This window comes from Lissotriton vulgaris, chromosome 7 (assembly GCF_964263255.1).
Source record: "Lissotriton vulgaris chromosome 7, aLisVul1.2, whole genome shotgun sequence".
NCBI classification, from domain to species: Eukaryota; Metazoa; Chordata; class Amphibia; order Caudata; family Salamandridae; genus Lissotriton; species Lissotriton vulgaris.
Window position 1 is genome coordinate 623,941,125 of NC_141695.1, and position 14,460 is coordinate 623,955,584.

Genomic DNA, 14,460 nt, shown 5'->3' on the forward strand with positions numbered 1-14,460 from the left:
AAGTATATTGATTGTAATAGTGTGGTTTGTGTTGCCTTTTTCTATTTTTTGCAAATTATTCATTGTTTCGTATATAATATATGATATAAAGTTGAAAAACGATCGATACCATGGTTCCGATGTCTATTTGATTGAATGTACATATTTATGACTTGAGAAAAATATTAATTAATAGTGGAAACAATTCCTCAAGGTACCTTTTCTACATTGTATATATACCCAGTTCCTTGGGGATTATTGGGTTGCCCTGTCTTTATTTACTTTTACCCACACAGCACCACTTTCAGACACACAACGCCACTCACACCCACGCAAGCCCACTCTCACACACGCAACGCCACACTCACCCATGCAATGCCACTCACACACACAATGCCACTCACACACACAAGGCCACTCACCCACTTAACGCCACTCACCCACGCAACGCCACTCACCCACGCAACGCCACTCACCCACGCAACAACACTCACACATGCAACGCCACTCACCCATGCAACGCCACTCACTCAAAGCCACTCACACCCACGCAGTGCCACTTTCACCCACACTGTGCAGTGCACAATAGGTCTCGCAGTAGGAAAGTTGGAGCTATTGGTTTTGTAAATGACAAAGCCCTTTATGTTTTTAAAATGAAAACAAAAATAAAAGGCATTGTTATTTGCAATTGTAATAGCTCCAACTTTCCTACTGCGAGACCTATTGGCAACGCCAGTGCTTGTTTCTGATGGCTCCTTTGCTCGCACTCCCCCTCCCTGCTACCCCTGCCTTCTCGTCAGCTTTAATCGATCAAGCGCCATGCACCATCTGTCTGTCCTCTCGCTCCTACGCCCCTCCCCGGCCGAGACACAGCCACTCAACTTTTATTTTAACAGCACAGTTCCCGTTTAAGGGACGCTGCGCTTCAGTTCATCGTCTTCTTTCCTCACCGGCATGGCTATGTGCGTGCTTTTATCTTGTTTAGTCATGCCATAAGCATGCGCTGTATAGGCCAGTGTTTATGTAGGATGCCGATTTTCAAAGGATTTCAAACAAATGTTGAGTGTACTGTGCCCGGCCGCTTGCGGGGTCTCTCAAAGTGGCACTGTTCTCGGCTAATTCTGCTTAGAAAGAAAGTGCCTTTTGAACTAACTTGAGCGGGCGCGGCTCTCAGATTTCACTACAAACTAAACTGAGTGACAACAAATCACGTTTCCGTTTTGCCGCAGTCATTCAAGCAACAGGAAAACAACCAATGGCTCTAGGCAAGGATGTCAGTCTGCACGCATGACAATGCATTCTCCAAGTATTTATTGTGTGCGTGACTTATAACCATATTAAATATGGTTTTCATGCATGGCCTTGCCAGCACACACCCACTGCTTCAGTACACGTACTCAACATCTAGTCACAGCAATTAACAAATAAATCATTTTTTGAAGAATACGCGTAAATATAAGTAAAAAACAGACATCTTCAGGGGGAACCATACACATAAGTTGCTCCAAAAAGTACTCGTGTCACACTTATAAGTTTGAATTTTCACAGTTGACCAAATCCAGAAGTCATGTATAATTAAACCTCATCACGAAGTAATTATGGTCATATATATATAGAAATCACGTGCCACTGTAACTGATGTATCCACCTCTGCTAAAATCAAACCTCCTTCCTCCTCCTCTTTGACCCCATCCGACACCCCCTGTCAAGGTGAGTTGTGTCTTTTCATCTCTTTCATCATCGCGTTCTTGTGTGCGCTCTTGCCTGTGTGCTTTCAGTTACACATATTTCTTTCTTTCCCCTTTCCTCTGTTCTGTCAATTTTTATTTCTGGAGGGCTCAGAAGACGCAGCTTTGATTCATGCGCGTGCTTTACAGTTTCCACCTACATCCGTGCCCCAGTGCTGCCTCAGCACCCTCTCCACCCGCTCCGAGTCCAGCATTTCCAGGATGCAGCTAGGGGTGGCAGCAGCTAGTGGGTGTGATCTCTTTTCGCACCCACGCGCCAGGCAAATGCGGAAACATAAACATGTTTACGGCCGCACAGACCCGACCCCACATCTATAGGGCGCTAATTAAAGTCAGCAGGAGGCTACATTCAACGGGGAATGATAGTGCAGCCAGGTGGGGTGGGGGGGGCTGTTTTCCTTTGTGATTCCTCTCTGGTTGTAGTCCATGTGGTGCTGCGCAGCGTGTGACTGAAACACATCTCTAAAAGTGGCTTACAGCAGTGGCCGTTATGAGGAAAGAAAGAGTTATGAACAAAGAGAGGTGCTGAAACCTGGAGTCGCTTTCAATTATTTCAGACCTTGTCGGCGCCGTTTCTGATAATGGGAGAGGCACTTTTTTTGCACAGCTGTCCCTGCTGGTTTGCGCCTTTGCCTGGTGTCTTTGACGGTTTCAATTAGGAGGGAGGGTAACTCTTTGACCCAATTATCTAGACCAGGGGTCTCCAACCTTTTGTGTAGTCAGAGCTACTTCTGGCCAGTGAAAATCGTCGTGAGCTACTGAACCCGAATCAACTCGCGCATTTTTCCGAGAGACCCCCCACGCTCAGTTTCATTGACTTTAAGCCTAATTTCATCAGAGCCCATACTGTGGTTTGAACAAAATACCCAAGGGCCTTCCACTGCACTGCAAAATAATTATGTGGAGGCACATTCGATCGCATAATTCCGTGGCCCTGGTTATAGCAGAACAATCCAATACTGTTTCTGTAAAGCGCTCTGATATCTGCAAGGATCTTGTTCGCGCTATATAAAACCTTAAATAAATAAATAAATACAGAATGGCCCCTGCTATTCCTGCTGGAGAAAGTGACACAGTCACAGACATCAGGTGAACAGTCTGGGCCCTGACATGTGCATGCAGGAGGCCCCCTCCACTCCCAGGGAGGCGACCTCAGCATCCTAGCAGGCACAGCTGCTGCAATCCAGAACAGAGGTGGCCCCCACCTCTTCGAGGACCCCGGCATTTCTACAGGACTCTGGCACTCTGCTCACACTTGCACACTTGGACACTCAGGCGGACCAGGGAGTTCCTCTCTCGCGGCAGCAGTGCCTGGGTTCGGGCACCCGTATTTGCATGCTCATTTGCATATGTCCCGCAAGTACTGGTGGAAACAAGCTGTGTCCTGCTGCAAACAGTTGTGTTGTTGTATTTCACAGGCCTCTGCTGGGACCCACACTTTCCGGCCCTATTCGAGGGTCTTTTCTGTGCTCGCCTCGAAGGGGCTTTAATAAAATATAGCGCTTGACGGAGATGCTTGTGTGTGATGATATGAGTGTGGCACCCACTACGAAATCAGTTGCCAGTGTTGCACGATTGTGGCTGTATTAGGGCCTCGGGCGTCATCTATTTGATTTGTGCGCTCGTGACAGCATGAAGAGGCGGGCAAACATCCTTACATATGAAAAAAAAATATATATAAACAACTCCAGAGTCCCAGAATTCCAGTGTTAGAGCCTGGGGTGAGCTAATATACGCTCAGGTATGAAGTGTGTTGCTTTGTATTTTTATTGAACAGGCGTCATTTTAAATCAAACTCCTTTTACTTCTACGTGTATTTCCACAATCCACCAATCTAACCCTTCAGAATCACCTCTAAACACGGAACAAACTCCCAAATAAAATCACACATCCACGCGCCAATAAACAGTCACTGTTAAAGGTTGGCTCTGGCTGTTAAGCACAAAAACGCCAATATGAAGACCGCGCACTGATGCCATAAAAATGATTAAAAGCGCTATGCAAAGTTATAACATCATACTCAAGGAGCTACCGAGCGATGGAAGATGTGTCTAAAGAGGCAAATTAGTCACCTCACTGTGTGTGATTGAATCGACACGCCCATCAGTTATTGGTTGGGTTTGGGACGACCTGGTGCATTTTAAGAGGGGTGAGCAGGTACCCGCCGCTCCTTCTCTGTAGTCTGTGACCCGAATGGGGTCTAGTCCCGGCGCATGAGGCCACCCCCGGGCAGAGGTCATCCCACAACCCTCGCGCACTGAGGGTCACTGCAGGAGCTGTGTTAGTAATTGTGAACGACCTTCTATGGCTCAATGTAAATATGTAAGCGCTATATTTCTTCTTCTACACCAGATGACTGAGTTACATAACCAGAGGCTGACCCCCCTCCCCCACTAAACGCGCACACACACACCTTAGTTTTACAATCATAACGTACTTTCTGGATAGCGCTAAAAACTTGCTTCCACTGTCGGGCGGCTTCGTAGCTCTGTAAACACAAGTATTACGATTACCCTACTTGGCTGAGTCAGCCCATCCTTATTTGAACCTGTGAAAGCTTTTGTGCCCGGTTCGCACAAACCGAAACAAAAATAAAACAGGAAAGTATAACAGAGGAAATAAGGCACGGGCATATAATGGTATAAAGGGCCGTGCCACTCACCAGTCCAGTATTCTGTGCTTCAAGAGCTGGGCGAGGAGGCCAGCGGCCCAGTGCTCACCCGTGGGGTGGAGCACGCAGGATGGGGTGCAATGAGCTGTCAGTCCTGAGGGTAAGTGTTCAGTCCTGAATGAACAGGACGTGTAGAACAGACTCCGCGGCACTGCACACTGCTATGCTGAAATGCGTGGTCCTGGGGTGGAGTCTGTAGTGCTGAGGAAAACTGTCGTTTTACAGTAGTCAACTGTCCTTGTGTTAAGTGCACAGCCCTATGCTGAAAGGCGTGGTCCTGGGGTGGAGTGTTCAGTGCTGAGGGAAAATGTGTCATTTCACAACAAAGTGAGCTACCCATGTGTGAAATGCAAGCCGAATGATGAAATGCGTGGCCCTGGGGTGGAGTGCCTAGTCCTGAGGTAGAGTGTCCGGGGCTTAGGGAAAATGCGTCGTTTCACAACAAAGTGAGCTGCCCTCTTGTAAAATGCACCGCCCTGTGATGAAATGCATGGCTTTGGGTTGAGTACTGGGATGAAGCGCAAACTTCGGGGCCGAAGTGAGATCTCAGATGTCTTTAAATGGAGTGAGCAGGCCTGGGATGAAGTGCACAGTCCGGAGCAGAAGTGAGTTGTCCTTCACGATGGAGTGCGCTGTTCTATAATGAAGCGCAGGGCCCCGGGCCGAAGTGCGCTGTTTCAACGGAGTGTGCAGGACTGGTTGAAGATCTTCCGCGCTGACACCCATCGCACAATGGCAGACAGTGCGATGCCAGTGCATTTTGAGTATACGATGACGTCAGACTCTCACGGGAGGAGTCTGCAGCTCCAGGAGAGGAGCGTCATCGCGTCATCCTGTTCGTTTGCCCGCCCCATCCACAGATTACCTCCAATCAGAGCAAGGGCTAGGCGAGCTACTCCCGGGGTCTCCTCGAGCTACCGGTAGCTCACGATCGACCGGTTGGAGACCCCGGATCTAGACATTGGCACCATTTCTTCCTATTCCAGCAAGCAGCAGAGAGTGTGGGTACAGAGCAGGGCGCGCAAGGCTCCGCTGCTTTGAATATGCTACCCAAAGGAGGTGAATACATGAAACCACTTTATAAGCATATTTTTTTTACTTACAAAATGTGCATATTTCATATTCATTAGTATTGAGCTGAGTATTTCCAGATACATTGTTTACGTAAGAAAGGGGTCGGAGCAATGAAGAATGTTCAAATGTGATTTTTGGGGGGTGGGGGGTGTTTACTGCCACTCGCACATTGCCATTCATCATTTGGTTTTAAACATTTGTTTCTTCTCGTGCACTGGGTGAATCCTATCTCCACTCTGCATGGACAGCCTTCAGCAGGGCACCGGTGGGTGGCATACAATATGTTCATACTATAAAGCCGTATGATAACTGGGGCGAACTGGTCAAAACTCTCTCAGCATACCTTATCTGCGGACCACTGTGGTTGCTGCTCTTCTTGGTCCCCCCTCCCGCCGCCGCAACTCCATTCCTCGCGGCCGCCGAGTGGAGGAAGGGGAAGGGACTACCATTCCCAGGCTCCTTAGCGGCGGAAGCCGCACTCGCCATTTCCGCTCCCAGAGGTGCTTTTAACTGCAGGACAGCCCCCGCGTCGCGGGACCGTGCGTGGCCCGCGCCGGACTAAGCCCAGACAAGGGGCGGACAGTCTGTGACAGTCCGGGACTGGACGTGACTGGGCTGGGCCAGGGACCCTGATTCTTGTTAACGCTGGATATTTGTGACCCTCATACGGTGAGACTATATTGTACTTATAATCACTCCTCTTAGTTATTTCGAGTTCCTAGTGTTTATCTTGGGTGACTTGCTCTATCCTGTGCTATTTGGTAAAGTTTCAGATTGTTTTTTCAAGTAACACCGTTGGGTATGTCTAAACAAAAGGGTTCTCTGGTGCCTAACACCCTGGACAATTACCTAGTGAAGGTTGTGAGTAAAATAAACAGTGAAAGAAGGCAGTCATTAGGGTTACGTTCGTCCCCTACACCATCCACTGCGCAACCTTCACCAGCATTACCGGCACGGGATGATAGCAGTGATATCGTTAGTTTTGATCTTTCTGCCAGTGACATGCCTGAGCATAACACTGCCCCCACAGTTGATCTAGAAGTATCCTCAGATACGACGGTGCAGAATCTACCGACTCCTGTGCCTAGAGCAGTCAGAGCGTGCAGAAAAGTACAGACCAAACGTGGTGGGTCACGTTCTGCTAGAAGAAGAATAGTTTCTCCACCCAAAATCCCAGATAATGATGATGTAATTACGGGGAAAGGTGATAATGTGAAATTGGAGGACGACCAAATAAAAAAATTAGTAAGTATGATCGATTTAAAGATCAAGGGTATTGTTAAACCCCTTGTGGCAAAAATCGATCAGCTTACTGCAGAGGTTAACAGACTAGGAGGACTCCTCAATAAGACAATGGAGGAAGTGGGTAGTTTATCAGCTTTGGTATCAAACAGATGTGAAACCCAGGAGGTTCACCCCGGAAGAGGGTTAGGAGGTAGTGAGAATGTCGTACAGCAACCTCCCCTCTACCCAGCTCTCAGTAGGCGAGGATTGCTAAACTGTAGTTATAGAGGCTCCCCTAATAACATCTACAGAACCGTGCCAAGAGCGCAACTTATTCCAATTTGCTGTGGAAGCTTCTCCCCTAGTTTTAGTCTTGGCAAATGCCCCCACTTTGGCCCCTGGTCAGGTGGAGTCAACAACCTCTCTTATCGATAAAGCACTGCACTGGTTGACGAAAAACATGAAGATGTCCCCCTGGGGTAAACAGCAGTTAGGAGGGGAAATTATTATGGCTAGAAGGGTAGCCTGGCTTGGGGACTACCCGAAAAAATTTAAGGGAGACTGTATAGTCTTGAATTTTTCAAGACCCGAGGTACTCCCAAACATACTGGCAAATTTATTCCCCCCACAACGCATGGATTCTGCTATGATCCCACTAACACTTGAATTTTTCTATAGAAGGAGATGAAGTGTAGCGAGTTTCAGTAGACCATGGCAAAAAACGGACCCCTGTGTTTAGTACACTGGGGAGGGGTGCCCAAACTAGGGTTGGAGGTATCACCTTGGAAAATCGGTTTGGGGTTTTGTCTGACTTGAATGAATGTGATTGACTCCTGAGGGCTGAAAGATCTGTAGATATGAAAGCAACAGAGTTTGGCAGAATGTATGGTCCTAAGGATTGGAGCAGGGCTCAAACTAACAAGGCCCCTATACCTCGAATAATCCCACTGGAGGGATCCCACCGTACAGGGCAGCCCTCAGAGAGCAGGTATCTGGGACAATTAATTTGCTCGGACCCATTTGGGGAAAATGACTGCCCAGAATCAGATGGGCTCCCTCCAGAGATGTACTGCCACATGCTCACTAACATAGAATATCAATCAGTGACTGAGGGCGTGACCCCAGTAGCTAAAATCCCGCAGGATCCATCTTGCATCTTACAAGGGGAGGCAGGGCTGGCTTTCCTTTCATGGATCCTTGCTGGAATTGACAATAAGATAACATCCCCAGAATGGTGTAGTTTTGTTGACCAGTATGAAATCATTCTTTTTCAGGAATCCTGGTCGCTTGGGGTTCCTTAATTTTCACGCTCCTGCCACCAAGAAATCTAAAGGCCGACCTGCTGGAGGTTTGATTATTTGGGTTCGCCAATCCTTATGTTGTAAGGTGCAACAAATTAGCCCCCCATTGAACGATATTCTGACAGTAAAAATCACATGGGCAAATGGTCAGGGAGTGGCTATTTACAATATTTATGCAAGGGGGACAGCAGGGGGACAAACATCTGAGGTAATCTCTGCTCTTGATCACCAGCTTGAGGCCCTCCCTACACAGTTGTCTATTATAGTAGGTGGAGATTTCAATACTACTTTTGAACCTCTTGGGCAAGAGGATCAGTTTCTAGCTGCTGAGGAGGACAGTAAATGGGGTGTCCCCCAGCTTGAATTACCTGCCGTAAGAAGATGGACAGCCGTAGCGATACAGCTTAAGGCCTTATGATTAGTGAGAGGGCTTAGAGCAGCAAATGGGCGTACTCCGTCCGACCGCCTGGGAGAAAATACATTTGATAATGGTAGGCATTCTAGTCGCATAGATTACTTTCTGGTGGATATAAGAGGATGGCACAGTCTGATAGATATGACTGTTAAAAACAGGATGGAAAGTGACCACAATCCACTTTGCATAGAATTCCAAGCACAGAAGGGGACTAGAGAACTGGATCCGGGGTGTGGGAAAGTCACCCTGGATATCGTTGCCTCCAACAACATGCGTCACATTAAATGGGTAGTTTTATTGAGAACCCTGATAAATTGGAGGTCCTTAAAAACATGGTTGTTGAAGAAGTGGTTAATTTAAATACTCACATTAGTAAGCTAGACTTTCCCCAAATAATGTATGAGGCCCATATCCACTTTTTCGCAAAACTCCAATTGATTTTTAGGAAAACCATTAAATTGGACAAGGGAAACAAAAAACAACCCAATGAGGGGTGGTATAACAACGCTTGTAAATTAGCCCGTCAAAACTTGAGTGCAGAATTAAGGTCTAGGAATCCCTCAGAAGTGAGAAAGGCAAGGGAGACATATAGGCTAGCCCAAAAAGTAGCAAAAAAACAGTGGGATGAGGAACAATGGCGTGATCTGAAATCAACCTGTGGAGCAAAGGATTCAAAACAATTTTGGGCCATTGTGAAGTGGGATAGAGGAGGTGTAGCTGAACCCCCCCAAAACAATGTTGCCAAACAACAATGGGTAGATTTCTTCAGACCACAATATGCTCGTAATCAAGCTGAAGAAGACTGCCCACTACCCCCAACTATTTTTGATCAAAGTCAGCTCTTTACAGCTAAAGATGTTAGTATAGCGTTAGACTGCGTGACCTGGGGAAGAGCCCCAGGCATGGATGGCATCCCCGCTGACGTGTTTTTAAGTGATAGATCATCTTGGTGCCAGTACTTCGAGTGTTTAGCTAACTCTGTGGCTAGGGGTGCGCAAATCCCACCTTCATGGAAAGGCGCTGAAATAATTCCAGTTTTTAAAAAGGGTGACAAATCTCTACCCAGTAACTATAGACCCATCAGTCTTATAGACTCAGCCCAAAAACTTGTAGGTCGTCTAGTGCAAAATAAATTGCAAACATGGATAGAAGAACACAACATTCTATCCCCATATCAAGCTGGCTTCCGGCCATGTACTAGTTCAATTGGCCAGGTCTTTTACTTTATAGCACTTTACTGGAGGAATGTGGCCTTAACTAAGGGGACACTCTATGCGGTCTTTGTAGACCTGAAATCAGCTTTCGATGTAGTCCCCCTTTCCAAACTCTGGAGGGTTCTCGCTGAAGCAGGGATATCCCCGGAACTATTGACTCTCCTCGTCCGCCTGCATGAGAACAACTACGCCAGAATCAGATGGGGGGCACAGGGTGAGGTGACCGACTCATTTCCTGTCGAGGGTGGTGTTCGGCAGGGGTGTGTACTGGCACCCACTCTGTTTTCTTTATACATCAACGGCATAGTGGATCATCTTTATCGTTCCCCCACTGATGCCTCCGTTTTGGCTGGGTCCCGCGTGCCAGTTCTCATGTTTGCGGACGATACGTTGATTGTTTCCCGTACCCCGAGTGGGCTCCAGAAGGCTGTGAATGCATTTGGAGAATTTTGTCAACTGAGTGGACTTGAGATAAACACCTCAAAAAACAAGTTCATGTCCCTGAATCAGCAAAAAAACTTCAAAGGTAAAATTATTTTAATGGAACTCCACTAGAGCAGGTAGAGGCATTTACGTATCTAGGAATATCTCTCCAGAGTAACATGGGTTGGAAAAGTCATTTTGACATGGCTGTTCTAAAATTTCACCAGCTTGCGGGTGCCTAAGCCACAAAGCATAAAGCTTCTTTTACCAAGCCAATTACACCTGCCCTAGAGATCTACAATATGAAGGTTATAAGTGCCTCTTCGTATGGTTCAGAACTTTGGGGATTTAATAATTATTTGAACCAACTAACAACGGTAAAGAATACATTTCTACGCTGTCTAGTCGGGGTCCCCCAAAGTACTCCCACAATTATTGGTGTTCAGAGAGAATTGCGAAATAACTTCAAAGAACAATGGTCCTTAGCAATTTAGATAAATAGACAAACAATCATATATAAACCACAATGGGATATTATATAGTTACCATGTACAGCCGGACAAGGATTTTTATTTTAGTATTAGATGACGGATAATAATCAGGGATATTAAAACAACAGCAGTTGTACTAGAGCACAATCATGTACCATACTGAGGGAAGAAATAACGGGGGGAAAGAAACAATTGATAAACAACAATTATGGGGTTTACAGGCAAAGACTGAGCATAATGGTTACTTTTTAGATCAGTATCTCAAGTATACCCAAAGTGGAAAAACACAACAAAATGTACACAATGGTAAATTGTGAGACCACTAGAGAAAGTCGACGTTTCGATCCCGTGCTCAAATTAAATTGGGATCATCATCAGGACTACAACATAGATTTTGCCTGGTTTAAACATTTGGAGCCTGTTGGGAAGAAACAGGAAAAGAAGGACAGAGTGCCTAATTAGAAATTCAAATAGGCAGAAATGAAACAACACATGAATGGTCTAAACAATATTCGGATACAAACAGTCTGGTAAAAGAGTGTCATAACAGCATTAATGCAAAAGTGACAGCGGTCGGAAAGAAGTGTGACTTCAAGAAACATTCGCTATTCAGTTCCGGCAGCAAAAAGATAATTTTTCATTTGCGTAACCTTAGACATTCTTTACCAGTACACCGAAATAATCTGCAGATCAACCAGTGCAGTCTGCATGCTAAAGTGGTGCGCACTCGACATGCAAGACTAATGAAACGTGAGCTGGACTAGGCTGGAAGGCAACATTGTGTAATGCCTAAGGGTGTGGGTGGGTTTGCGACGCAATTGTGACCAGCAGGCGAATAACGGAGGAATGTGGATTGTGGAACAGTGAGGGGGGCCGTTTTTTGTGACAACGGGCGAGCGCTTGTGAGAGTCAGCCCGATCGGAGAGCCATTGTGCTCCGGCTTACCTTGGGTGTGAGGCACGAGTGGCATTTGGGCATGAAGGGCCAAGTCGCTTCTTCAGATTAGCCGCTATTGGAAAATTATGAGTGGGTGTAATTAGGGGGGAAGAAGAACAATGTGATGTGCAAAGTGCCGAAGGATTCAAAATAAACCTACCAGTGGCGTGATGTGTGAACCAATATTCTGGTGACAGCCTCGATAGCTGTTCAAGCAAAATGGATTATACCTCTGGTCCTGGTTTCGCGGTCTGAATTAAAGAGCCGCTGTAGGAATTAAAGGAGCAAGGGAAGCATTATTAAAGTGCTCTTGGGTTCCTATGCAACTAGCCGTGATAAGTGGGGAAAAGGAACATACCCGTTGATCGGGGCAAGGAAACAATGTTCTGGCGGAAGCCTTGATAATTGTTGATGTACCCGGGAGTGTCCGTGAATATCATCCGAGTCCTTCGTGTTGCGGTCTGTGTTAAAGAGCCGCTGTCGGGGAATTAAAGTGAAAAGTGTACGTTAGGTAATGGCCGCTCTGTTCCAGATAGAGTGCGCTCTAGGAATCCAACTCAGGCGGCCCGAGTGCAATTCTTACCTTGGGCACTGGTAGAAGTAGCGATGTACTGTCCATAGCGGATATAGGCAAAGTTATGCCAGTGTTACGATTGGTTGCAGGCACGGCGCGTTCAGGGATATGGAGATGTTTAAAAACCCTTAGGCGCCATTACGGGAAGGGTCACTTGATTGCAACCGTAAAGGTAGAGGATAGACTACATTTTTTGGACCGCGAGCGCCATATTGAAGTGGTGCATGCAGGTTCTGATGGAGTCAGAACTCGCGTGATATCGTGAGTTGGATTGCAGTGCTCTAAAATGAAGTAAGATTATAGTGCTCATTGCAATAAAAGATCATATTCAAATATTTACATTTGTAGAGCAGGAATTATATACATTTCATTTAAGTGGAGAGGAAAAACATTGTTATAGTGTGCTCAGAGGACCATGTAACAGTATGTTCATAGCTTCATGAGTGATGAGCCCAACACCCGCGTACGAAGCAAAGTCAATGTTGTGAACATTTTTAGAAGCCAAGACAATATTATGATCAAAGTAATGTAGTCCAGTCCTCGCTTTTGCTGAGGCCATTGCGTATGGTGTCGAACTGGATTATTGTCTTTAGTTCCTTGTGGTTGAGCAGTTGAGCCAAATTGCCACCAATTTGGGGTCGCTTGAGCACTTTCAGGATAGTCCACCGGATGTCGTCCTCATTGTGTTTTGCCTCAGAGAAGTGTTACACCAATGGAGCATTTGATGTGTTACATCTGATACGGCTCCTATGCTGACAAATCCTTGTTTTGGCTTTTTGGGTGGTTTGGCCAACATACATTTTTGGACAGGGACATAGTACGGCATAAATTACATTATTGGTGTTGCAGTTAGAAAAGGATCGCCTGTCCACCGTGATGTTATTGTGACTAAAGTTCTTTCCTTCTTTCGTGTACTCGCAAACATTACACCCACCACATTTGGCATGACCGATAATTGGTGACAACCCCCAAGCAGACTCAATTGTTGACTGTGGTCTAGGTAAAGGGAGGGCTGCACGGACAAGGTGATCCTTCAGATTCTTGCTTTTGCGGAAGGCAAACAAGGGTCTATCAATGTTAAGGCTACCTGCATTGACTGTGGGCCAGTGTTTTATAATGGATTTCCTTATTTTGTCAGAAACCAGGGAGAACGTGGTCATACAAGCTAATCTTTCAGTTTTGTTCTTGGTTTTTGGAGTCAGTAAAACGTCACGGGGACAGTACCATCCCCTTTTGGATGCTGTTTTTACTATCTTTCTAGGGTACCCACGATCCTTTAGTTTGCAAGAGAGAATTCCTGCTTCTTTAAAATAGTCTTCTTTGGAGGGACAGTTTCATCTGATTCTCAGAAATTGAGAGTATGGAAGGGAATCTCTGAGGGCTCTGTGATGGTTACTACTGTAGCTAAGGAGCGTGTTGCGCCCGGTGGGTTTCCTGTACAGGCATGTTAATAGCTCGCCATCTGAGTGATAGATTGTTAAATCCAGGAAAGCTATTGCCGATTTGTCATGAGAGATTGTGAAAGAAAGGCCAGAACAATTATTCTTTAGCCAGTGAAGAAATTGGTAAAGTGAGTCGCTATCCTGGTTCCAAATAAGAAAAATGTTGTCAATATACCTATGCCATAGGCAAATGCCTGTGAAGAAAGGGTTGCTTGGTGTGAGGATGGCACCAGTTTCTAATTGGTCCATGAACAGGATAGCCAGGTTGGGGGCAAAAATTGCCCCCATGGAAGTCCCTTTGATTTGTTGGTAGTAAACATTTTCAAAAATGAAGAAATTCCTAGTTAGACATAATTCAAGGAGCTGGAGTATGAATAGAGTGGGGACACTGTGCGGACGTGGTCGAGAGTCCAAGGTTTTCTGTATGACGAGTAGGGCAGCTGTCTGGGGGATGTTCGTATATAACAACTCTACATCCATGGTGCAGAGTGTGTCATATGTGGGGTTGAAGGGGTGATGTTCGACCAAGTTAATCATAGCCATGCTATCTCTCACATAGCAGGCTGTTTCCGGTACAAACCCTTTAATGAAAAAATCCACGTAAGCTCCCAATAGTTCCAAAACTGAGCCACATGCTGAGACGATTGGACGTCCAGGGGGATTATTTGGATTTTTGTGAACTTTGGGAAGAGTATAGATTACTGGTAAGCGGGGAGTTTTAACATTAAGGAAATTGTGTTCCTTTCTGCTGAGAAAGCCATTGGTATATGCTTGGGAGGTTAGTTTAAAAATGGTGGCTTGAATTTCTTTAGTGGGGATACCTGGTAGCCTTTGGTAGTGATCAGTATTGTTAAGTTGGCGTAAGACTTCAGTTTTATAGACATCTACTTCTTGGAGTACAGTGCCCCCGCCTTTGTCGGCACTCTTTATTACTAATGAAGAATTGGTTTTGAGTGTTTCTATGGCTT

General features: G+C 46.0%; 1 protein-coding gene across 1 annotated transcript in view; it reads right to left on the reverse strand.

The window, feature by feature from the left end:
- Window positions 1-14,460, reverse strand: part of LOC147702155 (proton channel OTOP2-like) — a 399,525-nt gene that overhangs the window by 155,256 nt on the left and 229,809 nt on the right. Inside the window, exon 6 of the mRNA XM_086930800.1 lies at window positions 4,027-4,035. Within this exon, the coding sequence (XP_086786926.1) occupies window positions 4,027-4,035 (9 nt within the window). The remainder of the gene's footprint in view (window positions 1-4,026; window positions 4,036-14,460) is intronic.